Source organism: Mustela lutreola, chromosome 14 (assembly GCF_030435805.1).
Source record: "Mustela lutreola isolate mMusLut2 chromosome 14, mMusLut2.pri, whole genome shotgun sequence".
Classification (NCBI taxonomy): domain Eukaryota; kingdom Metazoa; phylum Chordata; class Mammalia; order Carnivora; family Mustelidae; genus Mustela; species Mustela lutreola.
In genome coordinates this window covers 21,983,882-22,009,386 of record NC_081303.1, presented here as the reverse complement: position 1 = coordinate 22,009,386, position 25,505 = coordinate 21,983,882, and the positions used below count along the sequence as shown (strand labels likewise).

The window sequence follows — 25,505 nt, the reverse complement described above, 5'->3', positions numbered from 1 at the left end:
AAATCTCCCCACCTATACAACTTCCATTTTAAGAAAGGAAATGATGGGGCTGCTACAAGGAGCAGTAAGTGAAATGCTTTACTTATGCTACTGCCAGGAGTCAGGGGGGCTCACCAGGACACATGTCAGTGTTGCACCTCTGGATCTGCGAGTCTGGCCCCCCACAAGCTCTTCCACCATTGGAGGGATGAGGGTTATCGCATGTGCGGTACCGCCGCATCTGCCCTCCATTGCATGTCCGGCTGCACATTCCCCAGCCACTCCAAGGACTCCAGTTACCGTGAGCTACAACAGAGAACCATCGGAGAAGTGCTAAACAATGACATTCATCCAAAAAGTATGGTAAGACGCTCCCCAGGAACTGAGAAGAAATATATGAATCTATGACTAGGCAACTTCTGAAGGCAGATGGTTTGGCTGTTGTTCTGACTGGAAACTGGGGATACATTCTAGTCCTTGAGAGATTCTATTTAGCATACATTTATTAAGTCTTAATACTATTCCAGGAACTGAAGGATATGAATGAGACAAGATCTCTGTTCTTGATGAGTCAAGACTATAAAATCTAGACACAGTGGATTCAGATGCTGTTAGGGTCTTAAAATCTAGCGTAGTGACAGAATTAAGGCAAAAAGCCACTTGCTTGGCTCTGTAAACATATCATCAATGTCATTAACAGTAGGTATGTAAGGGTGTTCTTGTCCTTGCACTCTGCCGCTGGTCCTAGAGAGGAAAATGAAATAGGACATAGCCCTAGTCTATACAAATCAACTACATCGATGGTATTATATAGACACAGCAGCAACTATAAAACATTTTTGATATTGCAAACCAAAGGCAGATGAATCAAGTAACAGTATGATTTTTTCTTTTTAAATTTTTTATTTTTAAAGATTGTATTTGTTTATTTGAGAGAGAGCACATGAGCAGGGGGGAGGGGAAGATGGAGAGGAAGAAGCAGACTCCCCACTGAGCAGGGAGTCACACGTGGGACTCCAACCCAGGATCCTGGGATGATGACCTGAGCCAAAGGCAGACACTTAACTGACTGAGCCACCCAGGCACGCCAATATATTATAACTTCAAGGACTTAAGGTCGTAACAGAATGTGAAGAAAGTATAATGTTGACTCACTATTTCCAACACTCACTTGGGCAAGGGTCATTATTGCAAAAATCACTCTGGACATCACTCCCTTCACATCTGCTGCCTCCATACTGGGGGACAGGATCAGAGCACTCCCTTGTTCTCTGTCTGGCACCTCCTCCACAGGACACGGTACAGGCACTCCAACTGGTCCAAGGTGCCCACTTTCCATCAACTGGATTAAGGAAAAATATATGTGCTCTGTTACTACAATACCCTGAGCATTGTTAGGTTGGGTGATGTTCTTATTGACATTGATTCTTATTGTCATATCACTCAGATAAGAGGTAGATGTCAATTTACTAGGGGTATAAACATTGTATTTCTCTTACCTGGACAGTGTCTTTCATTACAAACTTGCATCTGTGTTTCTGCACCATCACAATAGGATCCATCAAATGATGGTGGTGGATTATTGCACAGTCTTGTCCTTATCTGGGTACCTTTGCCACAACTTTCACTGCAAGCACTCCAAGGCTGCCAAGTGCTCCATGCTCCATGAACTACAAATATCCCAAGGGACATAGTTGCAAGTCACAGCACCACATTTGTTAAATAAACAAAATTATACAAGTAAATTAACTCAGTAATAAGCTAAATTAGCCTGGAATCTAAAATAATTGAAATTGAACCAAAGGAAACATAAATAATGTTCTTCTTTTCTCCTTCTGGTTAGATTTTCATGGGAATTAGTATTTATAGGAAAATTCAGAAGGCTACCTAATGCCAAAATGAATGCTTACTATTACCCAAAAAGACTATTTTATTAAAACAGAATGTAATCAAACTACCATATGTAAACACAATCTAAGTTGAAAAATCCTAGATAAGCATTAGTTTGTGCTTTGTGCTCTGGGAAAAGTGGAAGGAACCAGAAACTTAGGAGCAAGGCTGTATAACAGATCTAGATGCAGTTATAGATAATACAAATGTTTCCATAATGATAACTTGGACCCTAGACTCAAGACCACATCTCTAAGCCTGATTCAGCTTCATGTTTAAAAATACACTTAGATCCTTCAACAACATGATGATTTGCACAGTTGTAACTCTTTGAAAAACTGTCTCCATTACATAATGTTCATGAATTAAAAGTTCTGAATAACTCACTCACCTGCTTCCTAAACACCAAAAATCTGACCAGTAGTTTCCATGGAGTGATATTAAGGCCTTCCTTTTGGTAACTAACATATTACACCATCTAACCGTAAGACTGAAACAACCTTGTGTTTCCTACCAGGTGCATGGGCTAAGAGTCAACATTATGGTTTCTCTCATGTATAAGTCAGTATCAAGCAACATTTTTGTTTTAAGGGTACTTTCTAGAAACAGGGCTCATAAAATATGTTTTTGTGGTCACCCAGTTGAACCAAGATACGAACCAAGATAAAAGCCAAAATAGGCCTTCAGGTCAGTGTGTAAATATTCTCTTAACACAACCGATCAGACACAAAAATTGTTAGCTGAAAACCAAGTAATGAAATTATCATTTGGTTGCCTTGTTAAGAAAATAGTGTATTCATTTATTTATTTATTTGTTTTTTAAGATTTTATTTGTTTGACAGAGAGAGAGACACACACACAGTGAGAGAGGGAACACAAACAGGGGGAGTGGGAGAGGAAGAAGCAGGCTTCCCGCCAAGCAGGGAGCCCAATGTGGGGCTGAGACAGGACCTGAGCTTAACCAACTGTCACCCAGGAGCCCCTAGAAATTTTTTTTTTTTTAAGATTTTATTTATTTATTTGACAGAGATCACAAGTAGACAGAGAGGCAGGCAGAGAAAGAGAGGGAAGCAGGCTCCCTGCTGAGCAGAGAGCCTGATGCGGGACTCAATCCCAGGACCCTGAGATCATGACCTGAGCCGAAGGCAGTGGCTTCACCCACTGAGCCACCCACACACCCCTAAATTTTTTTAATTAAGATTATTTATTTGTTTATTTGTCAGAGAGAGAGAGAGAGCAAGAGCGAGCGAGCGAGAGAGAGGGCACAAGCAGGGGGAGGGGCAGGCAGAGGGAGAAGCAGCCTCCCCGCCGAGCAGGGGAGCCTGATGCAGGACTCGATCCCAGAACCCTGGGATCCTGACCTGTGCAAAAGGCAGACGCTTAAGGACTGAGCCACCCAGGCGCCCGCCCCTAGAAAATTGTTTAAAACACACCTTAGATTTTCTTTCAGTTAACTATTTTCTAGTTGATTTATTACGTATCTGTGTACTTTGCAGATAAAGACGAGCTTTTTTATTTTAGCTGATGAGAATTTGGACTAAAAAGTATTTGACTAACTCTAAAAAGAAAGAAGAAGAAAAAAAGAAAAGAGCAAAGCCTTTAAATATAAGGCAGATATTACTCAAAACTACTTTTTTATTAATTTGGATTACTGATATATGTACTGTGTGATTGAAAAAATCTTCTATTCCAGAAAATATGCCCAATTTTCAAGGCTGTTGGTTAACAAAACCCACTGATGCATTTTTTAAATTGGAGGATTACAATTGGGTGATGCTTATTCATTTATTATCTGTGTAGTTTCTGTTACATATAAATAGAGGTGTTTATCTTAAGACATTTTATCTTTTTTTAAATCAGTACAGAACACCCCAACCAGAATTTAATTTAATGACACAATATGTGGTAGAGTTAAAATGTTTCTTTTTTATGAATGAAATGAAAAAAAAAGTTAGGATGATAATATAAATCAGATAAAGTATAAAACATTGTGGTATATAAATAATACAGAAGAAGAGAGCTATGGAGGAATTAGTATGAAAGAAAAATGCAAAATGTAATAGATAAATTTGTTGCTACATGAAGTTGTAGTTCTGATTCTGGAAAAGCAATAGGGCATGGTGCTTAGGAGCAGGGACTCTGGACCTAAGTAAGAATCTTATTATTGTACTGTACTATTCCTGTAAGTTTTCTGAAAGTTTGACAGTTTTAAGAATAAATTCTTTTTTTTTATAAAGATTTTATTTATTTATTTGAGAGAGAGAGAGAGAGAGAGAACAAGTAGACAGAGAGGAAGGCGGTGGGGGGGGGGAAGCAGGCTCCCCGCTGAGCAGAGAGCCCGATGCAGGGCTCAGTCCCAGGACCCTGAGACCATGTCCTGAGCCAAAGGCAGAGGCTTAACCCACTGAGCCACCCAGGCGTCCCTTAAGAATAAATTCTTACTAAAAAGAGTCAAACTTTGTGAAGCAAAAACTAACAGAACTACAAAACAAACAAACAACTCCCCCCCAAAAAACCCCAGATGAATCTACTACCATAGCTAGAGGCTTTGACACTCCTTTATCACAAATGCACAGAGGTAATAGGCAGAAAACCAGTAAGGAAATAGATGAATTTAACATCACCATTGATCAGCTGGATACAATTAAATATTTATAGGTTTCTCTATCCAACAACAGCAGAATACACATTCTTCTAAAGTTCACCGCAACATTCACTCAGACAGAACACATTCTGGGTATAAAATACATCTTTAACAGATTTAGAAGAATAGAAATCATATAATATCTGCTGTTAGACCGCAGTGGAATTAAGAGAATCAATAACAGAAAGATAACCAGAAAATCTTCATATATGCAGAGACTAAACAACACACTTCAAAGTGATGCACAAGTCAAAGAAGAAATCTCAAGAGAAATTAAAAATATTTTGAACTAAATAGAGATGAAAGCACAACTTATAAAATTTGTGGAATGCAGCAAAAGCAGTGCTAAGAGGGAAATTTATTGCACTGAATGCATATATTAGAAAAGAAAGATCCAAATCAATCATCTAAGTCTCCATCTCAGAAAATTAAAAGAACAGAAAGTTAAATCCAAAGAAGAAACACACACACACACACACACACACACGGAAAAAAAAAAAAAAGGAAAAAAAAAGATTAATAACTTTCCAAAACAGAAAGCACTATTCCAGATAGGTTCACCACTGAATTTTCCCAAACACGTAAGGAAGAAATTACACCAATACTTCACTATTTCTTTCAGAGGACAGATGCAGGAAGATTACATTCTAACTTATTCTATGAGGCTAGCATTTCCCTAACACCAAAACCAGACAAAGACACTACAAGAAAAGAAAACTATGGGTAAATTTCTCTCATGAACATAGATAAAAAAAAATCCTCAATGAAATATTAGCAAATTGATTACAACAATGTATAAAAAGAAAATCCCCCCTATCTCTGAGAATCTGACATACCCCTGGATGAGAAAGGCTTTCTTAGCCTACCTGCGCATTTTGCAATGGTATGATGATAAACGTAACAACCACCTCTCAGGAAGTGGGAAGGGTAAATGCTCCCACTATGGTCTGTGCCCAGCTAGCAATATATGTCACTAAACTTTTCACTGGAAAGAGATACATACTTTCATTTACTGGTCCCAGGATACCACTGACATTATGCCAAAATAATAGTTAAATTCATTAATTTAAGGACTGGGGTATAACTAGGGAAAGTCTCAAAAATAGTAAGCCAGTAGAACAATGAGCAAAACATCAGTAAACCAATAGTCACTCAACATGAAGAGAAAAAAAGAACCTGACTTTTATTTTAGGACATCTCCAAATATCATTTTGTTTTTCATTATGTCAGTAAAATAACTGACCATCTGTACAAAGACTGCTTTAATCAGATGTTCTGGCTTTTTGACTTTGATATATCATGCTGTTATAATCAGCTTTCTAATTATTTTAGATTAAAAGAATAGTTTTGGCTTTGACTTTTTTTTTTTTTTAGGATTTCATGACATCACTTTACTTACATTTATTAATGCAATGTAAGTTCTGAACTATAAATCAGGATACCCAGGATCTAAGCAAATAGGCTTAGGAATCAGACGGACCTGGATTCAAATTCTTGATTCACTTTTTTTTTTTTTAAGATTTTATTTATTTATTTGACAGAGAGAGATCACAAGTAGGCAGAGAGGCAGGCAGAGAGAGAGAAGGGGAAGCAGGCTCCCTGCTGATCAGAGAGGCCAATGCGGGGCTCAATCCCAGGGCCCTGGGATCATGACCTGAGCTGAAGGCAGAGGCTTAACCCCCTGAGCCACCCAGACGCTCCCTTGATTCAATTTTTACTAGCTATGTAACGTTAGTGAATTATCATCTATTTTCTGAATCTTGGTTTCCTCATTTACACAATAGGATATAATACCCAGTGTAGTGAACATGTTTTATTTTGGTTTCTCTGCATCCCCTCAGCCCCTTCTTTTAAACCATTTCAGCTAAGGTGTCTCTCCCAGGTGTGCTCTATCACTGCAACTCTTGGCATTTACTCAGTATGTTTATCAATAGCTGAATGATATTATCTCTTCATCATTCTAAATGGAACAGTTAAAACAATGCCTTGAGCACAGAGTGGGGGCTCAGTAAATATTTGTTGGATAAATGAATGAATAAATGACTGAATTAACGAATGGCCAGACATTCCTATTCCATAGGATTTCTTTCTAGCTGTCAGACAGGAGCCCCGCCCCTCCTGACACACGGTGCACAGGCAGCTCAAGCTGGTTATCCAAGCATCTGGATTTAGTTGAGTTCAGAGGTGAACATGGGACCCAAACAAAATCAAACAGGGCTCCTTTTCAGAGGCTGACAGGAATTCTGAGAGAAAGAGCAGAAGACTCTTTTTTTCTGAGGCCTCAGATTATAAGACCCCTGTGAGCCAGTAGCTCCCAGTAGTCATTTTTTCCACTGCACGCAAAGAGTTTAATGGACAATAAAGATAACGAGAAGAAAGCAGAGACAAGAGATGGAAAACATGCTAGTAAAACCATTGGCGAAATCCTTCAGCTCAATCATACCTGAAAGTAGAATCTTTAACTTAAGTTTATTTAGGTTTGGTTTCTGTCACTTAAATCTGAAATAGCCCTGAAATATCTATGCTATAGGGTTGTTTCACAAAGTAAAAAACAACATGTACATAAAGCACTTAGCATGGTTCCTAGAACATGACAGGTGTTTAGTGAATGGTTGCTATTACTACCTTAGCCCTCCCTAATTGTGTGTTTCTGGGAAAGTCTTTAAATACCCTAGAGTTCATTTTTCTTACCTGAAAATGAATGGCTGCATTAGATGTTAAGGTCCTTATTACTTCTAAAATGCTATGATTTTATAAATACTTAGGTTTTTTCTACATGATTAAAAATACACCACAAGGCTTAAGTGGGTAGAAGAAGAATAAATGAAACAAGATGGGATTGGGAGGGAGACAAACCATAAGTGACTCTTAATCTCACAAAACAAACTGAGGGTTGCCGAGGGGAGGGGGTTTGGGAGAAGGGGTTGGGATTATGGACATTGGGGAGGGCATGTGATTTGGTGAGTGCTGTGAAGTGTATAAACCTGGTGATTCACAGACCTGTACCCCTGGGGATAAAAATATATGTTTATAAAAAATAAAAAAAATTATAAAAGCAAAAAAAAAAAAATACACCACAGTTTATACAACCTTAAGATATTCAATTAAATAAGGGATTTTACTTAACATTGATTAATGTCATAGCTTTCCTAACTTTATCAATGAGACAGAACTAATAACACAGAGAATGAATATATTGCAGAGTAAAAGCCACAACATCTTTTTACAACAAAGAAGAAAAGGTAATTAGAACCCTTTTACTGGAGTTAAAAACAGCCAAGTTTTGGTCATCCGGGGATACTCACCTGGGCAGGGCCTAATGTTGCACATGATTATTTCTACTGCATTTCCTTCACATGGCCGCCCACCGTACTGAGCTGATGGATTATTGCAAGTTCTGGTCCTGGTTCGGTTGCCGCGTCCACAGCTTCTTGTACATTCTTCCCAAGGGCTCCATTCTGACCAGCTACCATCCACTATACAAAGATGAAACACTACACTGTCAGAAACTTTGCAATTTAGAGCATTAACACTGAGGCAATCCATAGTTAGGGAACAGAGATGAGTATCTATTGAACATGTGCCTATCTGTTGAATAAAGAGGTGTACCTGGGCACAGCTTACGCTGACAGTTCCGCATTTCTGAATCTGACCCTTGGCAAGGCTTCCCTCCGTTGGCTGGAAACGGGTTGTTGCACAGACGACTTCTCTTTTGGATGCCTTTTCCACATGTGACACTGCAGGCTCTCCATGTAGACCACTGGGAATATCCGCCATGAACTACAAATATAACATTGTACTTTGTCTCTATGTTTGTAAATAACAAAAAATAAATTACATTTCATTTAAGCACTGGGTCTAGGGCTGAATCTCTATTGGCTGAACAACTGCTTATGGATGCTCTCCTTGATGGTAAAATTAAAATCTGAACAGGAAAGAAGAATTTCAAATAGCTAACTGGAGTTTCTTCCCAGCTCCTATCCTGACTCATGTGGACAGGGCTGCTGGAAGAGCGAGCGAGAGACCAAGAAGTTCAAATACTGTTTATCTTTTGGATATGTCGTTCTTTAAAGAAAAAGAAATGCATTGATTTCTTTTTTTTTTTTTTTTTTTTTTTTTTTTTTTTTTTTTTTTAATTAAAAAAATTTTTTTTAATTTTTAAAATTTCTTTTCAGTGTTCCAGAATTCATTATTTATGTACCACACCCAGTGCTCCATGCAATACATGAACTGAATTGTTAGCTTGGTATTTTACTGCTCTAACCTCTGTTGTTTTATTCCCTTCAGTCTGTAAATTATGTGATTTTTGTTTTATCTCCACAATCTGGAAATATCTTAAGGGTAAAGGAAACTTAGATTAAGATGCTTAATAATTTTTATGATTTGGTTTGACCCAGGTGCTATATATTTACTTATTTTTAAAGTTTATTTATTTATTTATTTATTTATTTTTAGTAATCTCTACACCCAATATGGGGTTCAAACTCACAGCCCTGAGATGAAGAGTCATATCCTCTTCCAACTGAGCCAGCCAGGGTAATAGTACCTCTGGGTGCTATTTAATAAAATATCCTTCTGATCACACTCACCCTGGACAGTGACCGGCACTCTGACAAGGACAGAACCCATCAAGTTTCGAGCAACACATTCATATTCAGAGGTATCTTCTTTCTGAGCAGCAGCAATATGTAATGAGTTGTTGGACAACACATTAACTCGGTCATCCCAGGGGATAGATTGCCCTTGACGGGACCATGTAATGGTTGGATGAGGCTCTCCAGTTGCCTGACAATTCAATATGACTTTGTCACCAGCATTAATAATGGTTTCTACTGGCTCAAGAGTGATAATAGGAGGACCTACAGAAAAAAGAACATAGCGCTTCTTAGTTTTTGTAAAGTTATATTAACATTTTAATTAATATTATAGAGTAACATTATTTTGACAAAAAATATAGGTTGATTTGTTTATAAAACACTGTAGTTTCTCAACTACCAAGGTTGCAATGGGCATTGATAGACTTTTAATAGCTCTGTTTTACTTACTAAATGTCCAAAAATTTAAACCCCTAAGCCGATTAGCCTATAGCTTGGGCTCTGCTGTCATACTTTCTGGGCTCAAACTCTGCTTCTGTTCCTTAGGACTTCTCTGAGCATTTGTATCCTTCAGAGAATTCTTGTTAAGACTCCACTAAGATTATGTAAGCCTAGCTCTTTGAGAGGGAAAGGACATAATATTATTAGTACTATTGTTTTTAATCATTGTTTTTGTCTGTTTTACATGGTGAACATATACTTCTTTCCTTTACATCACTTTTCGAGGTAGAGAGTCATTATTAACTTTTTCTTTCATAACTGGCTATCATTCATGCACGCAGTAAACATGTATCGAGAGCCTACTATTTGCCAGGCATTATGTTAGATGCTGCGGGTACATAGGTAACAGATACAACTTCTAGTATCAAGGAGTTCACAGTCCACTGATAAGATAGGCAAGTGACTATAATTATTTAGCTGTTCTATAATATAGCTATAGAATTTAGTAAAGGACTAGGTAGAATAAATATAGTAGAAAACAGGTAAATATGTGGTAATACAGAAGCATAACCATAGTGACTTAATAGATCAAACAGAGGCATTCACTGAAAATGGAGAGGAAAAGGAAGATATTCAAGAGTCATTAAGAAAGAAATAACAGAGCTTGGTCATTGAATTGAGAGGAACTGGTAACAATAGGATTTGACATGAACAATATAGAGCGGTTTTGGGCAGTTCAGTAGGGCACAGGAGGAAGAACATATTTGTTTGAAGGTTGTAAGGAATGATGATTTATATCCATCTGGAACTACTGAGCTTGAGGTGATCTGTGGGGACATTCATGTAGGGATGTCTAGATGTAAGAGAATATTCCTATCTGCAGCTCAGAAGAGATATGGGCTAGAAGTACAGATCTAAGAGTCTTTCACAATGGATAAGTTGTTTGGGAAATGATTCTAAAATGAGAGGAAGAGGGCCAAAGACAGAAACTATTACAACATCATATTTAAGAGACAACATCATTATTTAAGAGATGAACAGAAGACAAGCCCATACAAAGTTCCTAAGAACTGATCATTGAAGTAGGAAGAAAATCAAGAGAGAATGGTATCCTGGCAATCAAAGCAAGGAGCTTCCAGAAGGAAGGAGAGGTTGCCAGTATCTTATAGTAGATCATATCTGCTCAAGTAAAGTGGAAAAAATGTAAAAGTAGCTGTATATAGCTGCTGGCAGAATGTTTATACTGGTCTACTGTGTCGAGAAAGATAGAATATGGGACTTCATGGAAAAGAAGTTTGAACTGGATTTTCAAAAATGGGTAAGATTATATACAGAAGAAAGAAGTCTACTTGGAGAGAAGGAAATAGCACAGAAATGGATTTAGCTTTGAAAGGATGGTTCACCCCGGGAGAAGCAGCATACAAGGTTTCAAATACATATTTAATCAGAAGTGTTCACATTTGAATAGGGACGCAAAGAGGAGCCTGTATGTTCTTGGAAAGTGAAAGCTGTGACGTAGTAGGCTTGAACTGAGTGGCGGAAAGTCCTGATCAATGAGAAGTAATGAATATCAGATAATTCAGGGTCCTGGCTCCATTTTAGACAGAGAAGTGTATCTGGAATAATAGAACATAAGACAAAAGTAGAAGTAAAATGTGTTTCATTGTGACATTAATATCCTAGGATTTTATGTAAAGATATTATTGATATGTTGTCTTTTACAAAAGTATTTCATATGAGGTTTGGACCTCTCGTAAGTCTCATTAATGCACTATTTGTGTATATGTCCACATCATCCTACACAAGACGTTCTTACTTGATGTTTATATTAACTTTAGGAACTTTCAGGGCTGGGGCTTTTACTTCTCTCCCAGTGTTCAGATTACATCACGTGTTCAATAAACTGCTGCTGAATAAATTAAATGCTTTAGATTAATCATTCAACACTAAATGATAACATAATGACTAAATAAGCACATGTGCTCCATCTACTATGGTCAAAGAAAGTGTCAAATAAAACTCAGAATCGTAATTTCCAAACCATATTTGAACATTTCCAATTGCTCATAAGACTGTAAATTAACTCAACAGTAAAATTCCATATGTACATCTTTCATGGTTGAATTAATTCTACCAGTCACATAATGATCAGTTAAATATGGGTACTTTATCTAAATGAAAACATTGCTTCTGGTGCTTTAATTTTAATTTTAAACAAATTATATTTTGTTATTTTTATATGCCTCATTTATTTAAATCAACTTATCATCAGTACATGTAAATAAGCTAATCTAATGTTGCTTTTCATAAGCCAGATCAATTGAACACTCTTCCAGGAGAGATTAATCGTTGTGACCCCCTACTTACATTCACCCAACAAAGAAGGGAGGAAGGTTTCATGGGTATAATATTTATTTGGGAAACGTGGCATACTATACCCTTCTCTTGCTGAGTTATAAAACATCAACATATTAACATTTCAGGAAAGATCTGCAGTAAAGAAACCTGGCAACTAAACAGAGTTTGGCATATAGTAGGGGCTCTTTATATATTTGACAAATGAATGAACTTTGTTTTATCGATTTTTTTTCTCAGACTTGTTTGACCATTGAACTCTAGTTCTTTCCTAATAACATCCCACAAGGCTAATGTTTGATAAATATGTACTTTAATGAAACACAGTCTTAGCAAGATACAGAAACAATCTAAGTGTCTGATGATGGATGAATGGATAAAGAAAATGAGTATATATCTATATAATGGAATGTTATTCAGCAATAAAAAGAAGGAAATCCTGCCATTTGCAACCACATGGATAGACTGGAAGGCATTATGGTAAACTAATTCAGTCAGACAGAGATAAATAGTGTATGGTATATCACTTATATATGGAATCTAAAAAAATAGTTGAATTCATAGAAACAGAATAGATTAGAGTAAATGGGTGATGTTGGTCAAAAGATACAAACTTTCACATAAAATGAATAAATTCTAAGGATCTAACATTTGGCATGGTGACTATAGTTAATAATACTGCATTGTATCCTTGAAATTTGTAAAGTGAGGAGATCTTAGTGTTCTCACCAAAACAATCAAAACTAAAAAATGGTAATTATGAAATGACAGACAGAGTTCATAAACTCCATTCATGCAATCATTTCACAGTGTATACGTATACTGAATTTTCATAATGGTACACTTTAAATATATATGGTTTTATTTATTACTTATACCTAAATAAAACTGGGGAGAAAACACTGTCTGAGACATATACTAAATATCTATTACTAAATATTAAATTCTAGAAAAGATTTTAAGAAGTTTAAGTCTTAGATAAGAGTAGTTTAGCAAATAACCATTAGTAAATGCTAGTCTATAGCATCTCTCAAAAGTGAAAGAAGAAAACATAAATTTATCCCATTAAATACTGAGCCTATTCACAAAATAAGTTAGTTCACTTAAATTCTCAACCCAGTGATGCTATCTCCAGGTTGATCTTGAAGTGGTTCTGAAGACTGTCCTTCTGATGGCTTATACCAAGGGGCCTCGTGATGAGCATGATAGTCCTGCCCAGAACACATAATTACTTCATGGAAGATTGGTAGCAACCAACCTAGAGCACTTTTAAATTCATTTATATTAGTCTTTACTTTTAATACACATTTTTAAAGTGCCACAAAATGACATTTTTGTAAGCCTATTACAGAACCATGGCAAACTACGTGAAGGGTTCTCGACTGAAACCAAAAGAAAGCTCTGCTGCCAAGCAACCACAATCTTGAACTGCATGTATTAGATAAAATAGAAAAAAAAAATCTATTCAAAACTATATCAATTTTATGCTTGATAACAAACTGCTCTATCATCAGCAGAAAACTAAATGACACACACTCTGAAAGCTACTGATGATATAATTGTTATGAAGTTAAAGAACCTGAACGTTCTTCATTAGGCAACATTCCTCCAATCAGGTATTTATGTAGAGTTTAATAAAGCAGCTTACTCTGCAGGGTCAGACTCATGCTGCGCTCCACCACCCCAGCGTCATTGGTAGCTACGCACGTATAATCACCAGCATCTTCATTCTATGGAAATAAGCAGTGCTTTATAAAAATGTGAGCCTACAGAGCAGGGTAAATAACTTTTTTCACCATGAAGCTACAATATAATTTTTTTTGAGAAGGAATTTTTCACAGAAATAGACAAAAACTACATATATTTACCTTCATAAATAGGTTTAAAAACAAGAAAAAGGAGAAAAAAATTCACAGCCTAAATGTTTTCAAAACAGCCTGTTATTGTTCTCTGGGAACAATATTGCTAGGAAACTGAAGTAAAATAATATTTTTTATAATCTTCTATCCAAAATTATCTCACCAAAGAAAAATGCCTAGGCTATCCTTCCAGATATATTTTTTTTCTTTCTTTCCTTCTTCTTCTTTTTTTTTTTAAAGAGAGAGAGAGAAAGGAAGGAGGAGCAAAGGGAGAGAGAGAATCTTAAGCAGATTCCATGCTCAGCATAGAGCCCAACATGGGACTCGATCTCACAACCTTGAGATCACGACGTGCGCTGAAATCAAGAGTCAGACACTGAACAGAATGAGCCACCCAGGGGCCCCTCTTGTTCCAGATACCTTAAAAAGCATTAAAATAATGAGGACAAATTAACAAATGTTGAAACCATTCTAGTGGGGGTTATTAAAAAAATTAAGGATTGTCTCTATCTAGAGAGTGTGAACTTCAGGAGAGAAAGGAAAAACTAATTTACTGATAATGATAAATCACAGAATATGTCCCAAATTTATAGATATGTGGTATAAAGGATAATGCTCCTTGGGTTTAGGTTTGGTGACTAATCAGAGTCACAAATTTTGCTAAAAGTTTTGTGAACAGGATCACTGGGGAATAGAAGCACCAAGTCAATGAAGGAGAACTGAATTGCAGGAAGTAGATAGAGGAGGATGGGAGAAGGAAGACATATTTAATTGGGTGTGTCAATGCATCATCCAAATAGAAATTTTCAATAAGAAACTGTAATTGGAACTTGGAAGAGTTGCAGAGTTGAACATAAATATTTAAGAATCTGAAATTGTATGGTAAAAATAATTAGTATTAGTATGAACATTGGTGGTAGTAGAAGAAGTACCAAGGACTTCAGAAGTAGCAATACTTGTGTAGAGGAAAAGGAAGGACATGAAAACAAAGAAATCCAAGTCTCACTGGTGTTATAGCAGCTAAAGGTAGAAATCATCTCAAAATTTAAAGGACAAGGAACAACATCTGATCTTGAAATAAAATCCAAGATAATGAAAGACTAAGAGTGGTTCATTGGATTAGATGATTAAATATTGTATATTAATTATTATTCCAATTAATTAAACAATGTGATAAAAATTACCCATATGTCGTCCCGTTGAGAAATTTTTAGACAAAATATCTCATTCACTTGACCCCCAAATTAGAATAACTTAAAGCAACCCTCATTTTCTGAATTTCTGAAGCTTCTGGAAAGCCAGAAATAGTTATCCGCCTAGTAATGAAAGTTATCATGTAACTTATTTGTAATTGTGTTTGTAATTCTTCAATTTCCTTGCTGTAATACAGATATGAGGAGGTTATCTAATGATGCTAAATAGTAATAGATCAATGATTGAGAACAGAGCAGCAGAATTATTTTGTTGCTTGTATTTCTTTGAAGTCTAAAAATAATCGATTTGAACCACTGTTTCAGTTCTTTATTTAAAAAAATTCATTTAGATTTTATGATTTTTAAAAAGACTTTATTTGTCTGTGTGTGTATGAGAGAGAGAGAGAGAGAGAACAGAGAACGCAAGCATGGGGAGCAGCAGGTAGAGCAGGCTGAAGGAGAAGCAGGCTCCCCGCTGAGCAAGGAGCCCAATGTGGGACCCTGGGATCATGACCTGAACCTAAGGCAGCCACTTAACCAGCTGAGCCACACAGGCGGCCCTCAGATTTTATGATTTAATTAGGAATACAAGAGAAATTTTTCCATTTATGGTACCTATACAGAGGCATTACTGTGGTGCTTAAAGTGCTCATCAACAATTTCAGTGTGACTTACCACAGTGCCATAAATGGCCAGGGAACCATTGACCAGTTGACGGATTCTGTGGTTTATTTCAATATCCACCCCCTTCCTGCTCCATTGGATGGTTGGGGCAGGATCTCCTTTCACTTCACAATTCAAGACTGCATTACCACCAAGTGGTTCAATCCAGTTAGAAGGGTAATCACCTTTGAAGATTGGAGGTTCTGGGAAATACAATAAACAATTGTAAGTAAAAGGAAGCTCTGATCATTTCTTTGTGATGTTGGCCTACTTAGAGATAGTTTAGTGAAGAAGGGAGAAGCCACTTTTGAACCCCATGAATTTTCAGAATCAACTGTTCACACTAATCCAACAGATAATTCGGTTAGTTTCAATAATCTAAGCAGATGATTCCATTTTTTTTTTTTTTTTTTAATTTTTTTTTTTGATGATTCCATTTTGTACCAAATGATCTCTTTGCTTACCTACTTTTGAGTTGAATGTTGATAATTTTTTATTTCTTATGAATTTGCACATCTGTGCAACAGGACTAGATGGATTAATAAACTGAACTTATAGTGAAATACTACATAATAAGGAAGCAAAACACAAACTATTCGTTATAAATAAATGATAAGTTAAAAATAGAGCATGTTTACCTACCTTTCACATAAACAAATCCAATCGCCTTCACAAAACCAACGCTGTTCTCTGCGGTGCACACGTAAGTACCTGAATCCTCCTTTGACACTCTTTCAATAACAAGTTCACTGTGTCCATTCACACTGTCAAAGTGGGCTGAAAGAAACAAGCCAGGAAATGGCACAAATGCCTCTCAGTACCTAAGAAAATCATCACAACAGCTCTATGTTTTACAGGTTGGATTTATGAGTTGGTCAGCAATTGAACTAGAGATCTCATCATGACATTGGAGAAGAGAGCCTTTTCCACAGATTTCTTCCCCGGAGCTATTTGCTATGTCTCTAGACACTTGTTTGAAGAATGAAAAACAGCAGAAGGAACAGGAAAAGAGAATGAAAATAAACATCTTTTAAAGTTATTTTAGATTTAAAGTACACCCTTCATCTCAAAGCATTGCCTAAATCTGTTTCGTAGTTTCTCTGGGTTTCAACTATCTTTCATTCAGACCTATGACATTTTCCATTTCATTTATCTCACCACCCCTTTTCCTCCCAAACACTTTACATCAAAAACATGAAAACCTTTTCAGCTGTAATTCAATGGACTTGGCAGGTCAGAAGGGAAATCATGAAAACACATGCTAGTTAGGTAATAATGACAACAGGATTAAATTTGTAATAATTCACACTTCTCCATAAGTGGTGATGATATAAATATTTATAAAGTTAGTTATGATATTTGGAATAGAGAATAAGGTAAACATGTTAATCGTAAAACAACTATACTTAATAAGATTCTGATTAGACCAGCAAATTTCTAAGTACATTTGTATGTTTACCTTGAGTGCTTTCTCCATTCAAATTATTTCAAAAGATTTCATACTGTTGAATATTAAGTGGAAAATGAAGCTTTAAAAATGTAAATTGCTGAATTACTATTACACTTTCAGAAAACAGTACTGAATAGATTTTTTTAGACTTCGTTTTTCCTTAGTGACATATGCTATTATCATTAAGGGAATAGAGTTGATGAATTTCAGTCATTAGTATAAATCTTTGTAACAGAAGAATTCAGCCTTATTATTTCTTTTCTAAGAAGGCATTTATTAAATGCTAATAGTGCAGTATCTCAGAACTCAATTTTGGGTATGACAACTTCTTATTAACTGATAACATCTTTGCGCGGATGACAAAGTCTAACAAATAAGGAGATAGTGTCCTTCTAGAGATGATTGTTTCTGGCTTCCGGGCACTAGTCTAACACGTAGTGCACACAGTGACCAAAAATTTTCTACATAATTTATTGACATTATAAGAGAGATTAATAAATATTAATTCATACAGTGAGAAGCAGAGCTCTCCTCTGTAAAATTAGGTGAATCTTCAGGACTCCAATAGTAGCCACCTTAATGCATTTATCAGGGAGGATAAGTTTAGGTACCTGTGTATGCAAGATTGTCTTCTCCTGGGGAAGGGAGATTATTTTTAGGTAAAAATGTCTACTAATATCCTGTCACATATGGTCCAGTGATTAAATTATCCTTCAAAAGAATGAAAAAAAGAACATATATACTGGGTATAGGGTAAAATCCAGGCAAATGTACGTATTTTACAGAACTTAAAGCAATCGACTCTTCATGTAACATTTTATTTTATTTTATTTTATTTTATTTTATTTATTAGAGAGAGAGAGAGAGAGAGCGAGAGCACAGGGGGAAGGGCTGAGGGGAGAGAGAGAGAGAGAGAGAAAGAGAGAGAATCTCTCAAGCAGACGCCCTGCTGAGCACAGAGCCTGAAGGTGGGGCTGGTTCCCACACCCTGAACTCATGACCTGAGCTGAAACCAAGAGTTAGATGCTCAACTGACGAGCCACCCAGGTGCCCCATCTCTTCATGTAACTTTCAATCAATTCCCACAGCTGAAGGACATGGAGATTGATTTAGAGTTCTTCATGGATATATTTATTTACTTAAGAATTAAATTACCAACCTGGGATAATATTGTTATTGAAGGTCCATGTTAACTTGGGCAATGGAATCCCAGTGGCTTTACAGCTTAATCGTAGCTGTTCTCCTTTACTTAATGACACATCTCCAGGAAGTTCAGTAAAAGTGGGGAGAACATGTACAGTCAGGCTGACCATGTGGGTGTCTTCACCTGCAGCATTGTTAGCAACACAGGTATAGGTGCCAGAATCCTCCGGCTTAAATAAAGAAAAATCATAGTGTTTAAAATGACATCATCTTACATCATATTCCATAAAATACATAAAATTGCATAGCTTGGTTCCCAAAGGAGCACTCTTATTTAATAAGACAGTTTAAATTTCCATCTTGTAGTCTCAACCATCTGGCTGGCTTTTGCGGAACATAACTCAAAATGTATAGGAGTTGAAACAAAGGCCCATGCCCTACAGAACTTCAGCATTTTACAGTAATAAGATCTCATAATAAGATCTCACTTTCATAAGGATTTTATGAAAGTGAAGCACTTAAAATCTGGATTGTACATACTATTCACAAGATCTCAGAAAACTTTACAGAAGCTTTCAAGTTTACTAAACATCAAGTGTACTGCAGCTCTACAATGTACAAACAAAGAACACGTAATATCAAAGTTTGGTAGCATCTTGACAGCATAGCCGTCAGTCTTGGTAACGTGGCACCAAAGACCACCAAAATTATCAAAGGAGATGGAAAGGGTATGGGCAACAGTACCTGCAAGTTTCACTTGCTAAATGCAATGGCCAGTCTTGGCACTCATCTTACTAGATGTCCCGGGATGGTGTCATTTGACGTCATTTGACACCTTGGCTTCCATGTTACCCCCTTCTCCTAGTTTCCTTCCTACCTCACTGGTTGCTCCATTTCCTTTTTTTTTTTTTTTTTTCCTGGTTTCCCTTCAATATTAATGTCTTGATGCTGGCATGCAAGAGGGCTCAGTTTTCAGTCCTCTTCTCTACCTGCAGTTGGTTCCTTAAGGATGTCATCCAGTCTCATGGTTTTAAATACTACGTATACTCTGAGGAGTACCAGTATTTGTAGCCCTGATCTTTCTTCCAAACTCCAACTACGCTGAACTTCCCATTTTACCTCTCTGCTGGTATGCCCAAAAGACTTCTCAAACTCATGTCCAAAACTGAACCCCCAATTTCCCTTTCACTATCCTGTTTCATCTGTAGCTTCATCATCTCAGTTGATGACTATTTTGTCCTTCCAGTTGTTAATGCCTTTTATTCTTAGGCATCTGAGTCATCTGTACCTCTTTCTTTCTCACATTGTAGTGGCAATCTAACTAGGAAAACCTAGCTTCAGAGTATATGCAGAATCCAACCCCTTCCCACCCCTTCTCTGTTAGCATAATCTCTCCTCGAACTCCAAATCAACTACCCAACAGGACTTTCTCCTTTCCTTTGCCTCTGCTCATTACAAAAGTCAATGTAGTATTGCAAAAAACTAAGGCAGATAACATTGATCCCAGGCTCAAAACCTGCACTGGATTCTAATTTTACTTAGAGTAAAAAGCAAAATTGTTATAATCTACAAGATACTACATGATCTGGTCTCCATTTTCTTTTCTTTCTTTTTTTTGTTCTTTTTCTTCTTTGCTTTTACTAGGCTCCTATTCCTCCAATATATTAGGTGTGTTCCCATCTTAAGCTCTTTCCTGTAGATATCTGAGAGAGAAACATCCCAGTTTTACCTGCTTCTCATGCTCTTACCCCAGATATTTGCCTGGCTAACTCACTTCCTTCAAGTGTTACTCAAATGTCCCTTCCTAAAGGAGATTCCCCCTGACTATCCTATTAAAAAAAATGTAACCAGTAACCCTCCAAATTCTGATCCCCTTTACTGTTCTTTTATTTTTCAAACTACTTATTTTCTTCTGACTTATTATACACATTGTTCATTATCATTCTATACATTATTATTTTTTTTTTCATTGTCTATCTCCCTCCTCTAGAAATAAACTGAATGAAGGCAGGGATCTTTGAGTCTTTTGTTCCCCCATGTATTACTAGTGCATAAATCAGTTCTGGTCACACAGAAGGTATTCAATAAATATTTGTTGAATTAATCGTTGAATGCTTCTGAATGCATTAAGTCCCACTGCAGACTTTTCCTTCTCTTTTAAAAGCTTAAGACTATATATAATCATAAAATAAGACTATATATAGTCATATATAAAAAATATATATATATTTGCATTGAAACAATAAAGAATTGATTGCTTAGAGATGTAGCATAAAAATTGTAATCCCTAATAGTAGATACAATCTAAATCTGATTGGCTGCATACTTTTTTTAAAGGGTAAACAAGAATAAATCACATTCTCTGCAAACTCCATATCATTTAGCTATTCTTAGATTCTCAGGTTATAATAATTTAAGCTTACAATCAAGGATTTTATGAAAGTGAAGCACTTAAAATCTGGATTGTACATACTATTCACAAGTAGATCTCTACTTATCATTTGAATCGTCATCTGGTATTTATGAACTACTTTATTGTTTTGTTTTGTTTTTTAACAAATCTGGGCCATTGTCCCATTGTCCCCTTTTCTTTCTCCTTTAATTCCTTCTGGTCTGTATGTGTAAAAACGGGCCCAAATCCAACATTCCTGAGCCCAGGGGTAATCCCACTAAAGACATTTACTAGCTTAAGCAAACAAATTTATTCTTATCAGTTCTAAAATTCACATTTTTAACCTTTCATATCCCTGAAACTGGGATACAACTTAGAAATGGATGACCATCTCTAGTTTACTTAACTGTACTTTTTCTTTCTTAGTGGTACCTAAAATAAAATAATGGCACATTTTATAACTGATCTGAATAATTACAATTTTCGCTGGCACCTGTGGTTCAGTTAGAGTCCTAGTGACACAGCCAGTCACTAGGGTTATTTACCTGATAATCCCAGGAATCTGGCTAAGGGCCAAAATTATACTATAAAATGAATGTAATCAATTTTATTCCTTTAATCTGTTCAAATTTAATTCCATAAAGATTTTGTAATGAAGTTTAGGTATTTTGAAGGGCAAGGAATAGGAATAAGATACGCACAAAAGCCTTGAAAGTGATTCACATTTTAATCGTGTTTCATATTTGGTACCAAGTATTGATACTCTCAAACCACACAGTAAATTTTTTTTAAAAAGTCATGTAGTATACATACATAGATTCTTCTTCAAGTGGGTGACCACTGAAAAACTGAGATGCTTCTGACAGCTACTGTTCTGTAAACTGGGTCAGTACCACATAAGAATATTCAAAAACCTTAGCTTGCATAGATCCCTAAGACTTTAATGTCCTTGTCAATGATTAGAAAGGGTTATTCAAAATTCTGAAAAGAACAGAAAAATTGCTTTTCATATCTGCTTAATACTGCATCAGACATGCTTATATCTCCTGTCTTCTAATCACTCCCATATTTGGGTACATGCATGGAATATAACAGAGGAACTTAGAATTTTTCCTGATAAACAGATTTCCACAAAAGTAAAATAATTTTAGAAGGAGGCAATATATGAGGTCCTACTGTCTGTTAAAATATTATTCTTAGACATGGGCCATAAAATGAAACATGTGTAAAATTCATTTTCTGGCCTGAATTTGTAAGAGTGTTTTTCTTTCATTATTAAAGAATATATTTCCAGGCTGAGTTACTAAAAGTAAAAGGGTGAATTACCAATTCACATCTATTAAACTTACCACAACATTTTCCAGAATAAGTTCTCCATAGGGTTCAATGGTATATTTTCCTAACAAGTTAGCTAAAAGAACATTGCCTTTTTTCCAGTTAATTGCTGGTGTGGGGATTCCATCAGCCATGCATGGAAGAATGGCTTGTGAATTCTCATTGACCGTGTAGTGTATTTCTGTACTTCGGATTCTAGGAGGTACTAAGAAGAGTTTAAAAAAGATAGTCATTCAAGATGTTGAGTGCAATAATATCCTCGTTTGCACAGAATATTCACACACAAAGGACTCTTCTGAGGATAATTTTGATGGAAATAGTAAAATAAAATGTATTAAGTTATTGTTTACTTGTTACCATGAAAGATGCCTATAGCAAGAACTCTACAGGATTTGAACTTGTTGAATACATTCATAATTAGTTTCTAAGCAAATTACAAAAAAGTAGATTAGATTTTATTTGATTTCTTAAATTTCCATCTCTCTCTCTCTCTCTTTTAGAGATTTTTAAAATTTATTTATTTGACACAGAAAGACAAGCAGCGAGAATAAAATAAAATAAATTTATTTATTTGACATAGAGAGACAAGCTCACACTCTGAGCTTGACACAGAGTGACAAGCTCACTAATGGCTGAGCAGGAAGCCAGATGTGGGGTTCAATCCCAGAACCCTGGGATCATGACCTGAGCCAAAGGCAGACATTTAACCATCCGAGCCACCCACGTCCCCCTTCTTAACTTTCTCTTACTGAAGTTTCTTATGCTTACTGTAGTGAAGTAAAACAAACTAGTCCATAGTTGTATAAGCATTGGATTTGTAGCACAGACATATTGTGAGCGCAAACTAAAAAAAGTCACCAGTTTAAAACACTGTAAAGCACTCACCCCATATTGAATATCATAAAATGCTATGGAAAAAAATATTTATTGTAGTATTCCATGTGTTACAACAAATAAAAATAAAACCACGTCAAGACATTTAATTCAGCTTTTAGAGGAAATTTTTATAGTGATTTCAGAACTCTACACAAATACTTCATATGCCTCGAATTTTTTTTGGCCTGGAATTTAGGCAATATAAAAAGATCAACCGACTATATAAAAATACAAACAAATAGCTTAGTGGACTTGGAATTAAGTTATTTACTTCTAAAGAAAAGGCTTAAAAAGTGTTAAGAATAGTTGGCTCAAAAAGTAAAAATACACACCCCTCCAAAAACTATTACCTTTGGGATTATTCAAACATATCAGTAAGAAATAGATCAATTTTAATGACATTCTGAAAAGTGACAGGACAAAAGTTGTATTTAGCAAAGATTATTTTTTTAGTATATGAATAAATACATAAACCATATCTGAATAAATATACACGCAAACAAATTATAGAAAAAACATACAAATCTATTTTGTTGAATGGTAAATTGTAAATATTTGATCCATTTTTAATTAATTTATATTGTATTTTTATCTTTTTTTTATTCTTGGGGTTGATATTTCAATTTTACTAGTGGTGATGAAGTTGTAACATTAGTACATTTACTTCGTTCTTTTTCAAAATGAAAATTTTAAGGCTCCGACTTTACATTTGATTTTAACTTTGGCCAACACACCATACATTTTGATATGTAATATCCTTATTTTTATTATTTTCTAAATAGTAGGAAAACGAAAACATATTCTTTGATCTACTTGTTAACTAGAATGGTATTTTTAGATTTACCTTGGGGTTGGGGTTTAGGTGTTAAAAGTTTATGACATGTTTCTAGCTTTTTTATATCGTGGGAAGGAATTGTAGCCTTATTTTTAAGTTACTAAAGATTGCTTTGTTGTTTAGTTTATGGTTAATTTTGGTAAACTTTATACAAATTTGAAAAAGAGGAGTATTATTTATTTGAGTCTAAAGAACTAATGTGTATTGATTCATTCAATTGTATGAACTGAAAGCACATATAAACCAGGGGAAATATTTAAAAAACTCATAAATAGTGATTTAAAATTTGGGCTATTATTTATTTATTCAATTAAAATTGTGTCTGCTTGAAATAATCACTTTAACTATGAAGTCATAAGAAATTCAAACACACCTGGAGCATAAAAAAGAGCCTTCACAAGTTTTTAAAAAAAAGATAAAGCAAAGGGTCATCTTTACAAGAGTTACCTCTCAAAACAGTAGCTGGAAAGAGTTTAATTTATTTATTGTGTCTTCACACTGATATTAATAGGTATTTTAATCTTTAAAATATACATTAACAATGAACACTGGGTGTTGTGCTTTGTACCTAAACAAAGAATCTTGGAACACTGCATCAAAAAGTAATGATGTATTTTATGGTGAGTAACATAATACAACAAATATAAAATAAAATAAAACAAAAAAAAAAGAAAATATTTCAATGCTGACTCTTAGGTATTTTGTTAGTTGTCTGAATACAAAGAAAAAACAATTTTTTTCTGTTATAAAAATATACTTATAAATATTTTGCCATTTTAAATAATAAATCAAACAGATTTCCAACTCTCATCAGGTTAACACTAAATAATGTTCATATGGAGATTAGTTTTGAGTGAAGACCATTTGCAAGTTGAGAAATAAGCAGAATAGTCACAAGACACAAATGAACCCCATAAATGGGATCTACAGCCAAAGTATAAATACTAATAATAACCACAATATGAGGGGATGATTGGCAACTCATTAATTATTTTGGCTATCTTAATAAAATCTCTCTTTCTTTCTCACACATGCACTTGATCACAGCCTTTCTTTTGCCCACACCAATAATCAGAGCCTCCATATTATATGAGAAGGATAAGTTCACCTACACACTACATGCACGTGTGTGCACACACACACACACACACACACACAAGCACACACCACTTTGGATTGCTGGTTTTGCATGACTTTGACTTTCATCCTATTTTTTTTCTCAATGGTCTTCTCTCTTTGCCTTGGCAATGCAGCTGATTGAAATAATTCATGTTAAATAACCTACCATGGACAGTGAGCTTGACGCTTGTGCTGCTCGATCCTGCTGCGTTTGCTGCCATGCACGTGTACTGGCCGGCGTCATCAGGCTGAGCAAACGCTATCTGCAGAGCCCCAGAGCTGAGGATGCGCTGGCGGACTGATTCCACAACCACACGCCCATCTTTGTGCCAGGTAATGTCAGGGGGTGGGAGGCCATCTGCCTCACACGGTAGGGAGATGGGCTTATCCACGGCAGTGATATATTCCTTTGGATGGGGGCTAATGACTGGAGGAACTGAAAGATACAAAGTGTAAACTTCATCTTAAAAGCATAAAGGTACCATTTACACACTAGAGTACCACTCTAGCAAAGGGAAGTCACAGAAAGAAATGAAATCCTGACTTTACCATATCATCAATCAAAGGATCACTACACTTTCTTTTCACTGGAAAAAAAAAAATTCCTTTCTTAAAAAACTGTTTATTATCTTATGTTAGTCATGGTACAGTACATCATTAGTTTTTGATGTAGTGTTCTGAGATTCATTGTTTGCGTGTAACACCCAGTGCTCCATGTAATATGTGCCTGTCTTAA

At 35.8% G+C, this 25,505-nt stretch overlaps 1 protein-coding gene across 3 annotated transcripts in view; it reads right to left on the bottom strand.

Annotated features, from left to right (window-relative positions):
* The window catches only part of HMCN1 (hemicentin 1), a 475,982-nt gene that overhangs the window by 39,237 nt on the left and 411,240 nt on the right, over positions 1-25,505 (bottom strand). For 2 of the 3 annotated variants that reach the window (XM_059145201.1, XM_059145202.1), the window contains exons 81-92: positions 24,936-25,205; positions 21,954-22,144; positions 18,229-18,442; positions 16,262-16,396; positions 15,632-15,822; positions 13,553-13,634; positions 9,103-9,372; positions 8,123-8,293; positions 7,819-7,989; positions 1,479-1,649; positions 1,151-1,321; positions 115-285 (exon numbers count right to left, since the gene is read on the bottom strand). In XM_059145201.1, coding sequence (XP_059001184.1) covers positions 115-285; positions 1,151-1,321; positions 1,479-1,649; positions 7,819-7,989; positions 8,123-8,293; positions 9,103-9,372; positions 13,553-13,634; positions 15,632-15,822; positions 16,262-16,396; positions 18,229-18,442; positions 21,954-22,144; positions 24,936-25,205 — 2,208 coding nt within the window. Of the gene's footprint in view, positions 1-114; positions 286-1,134; positions 1,322-1,478; positions 1,650-7,818; positions 7,990-8,122; positions 8,294-9,102; positions 9,373-13,552; positions 13,635-15,631; positions 15,823-16,261; positions 16,397-18,228; positions 18,443-21,953; positions 22,145-24,935; positions 25,206-25,505 lie in introns of those variants that run through there. The other variant, XM_059145204.1, reaches the window with a different exon arrangement.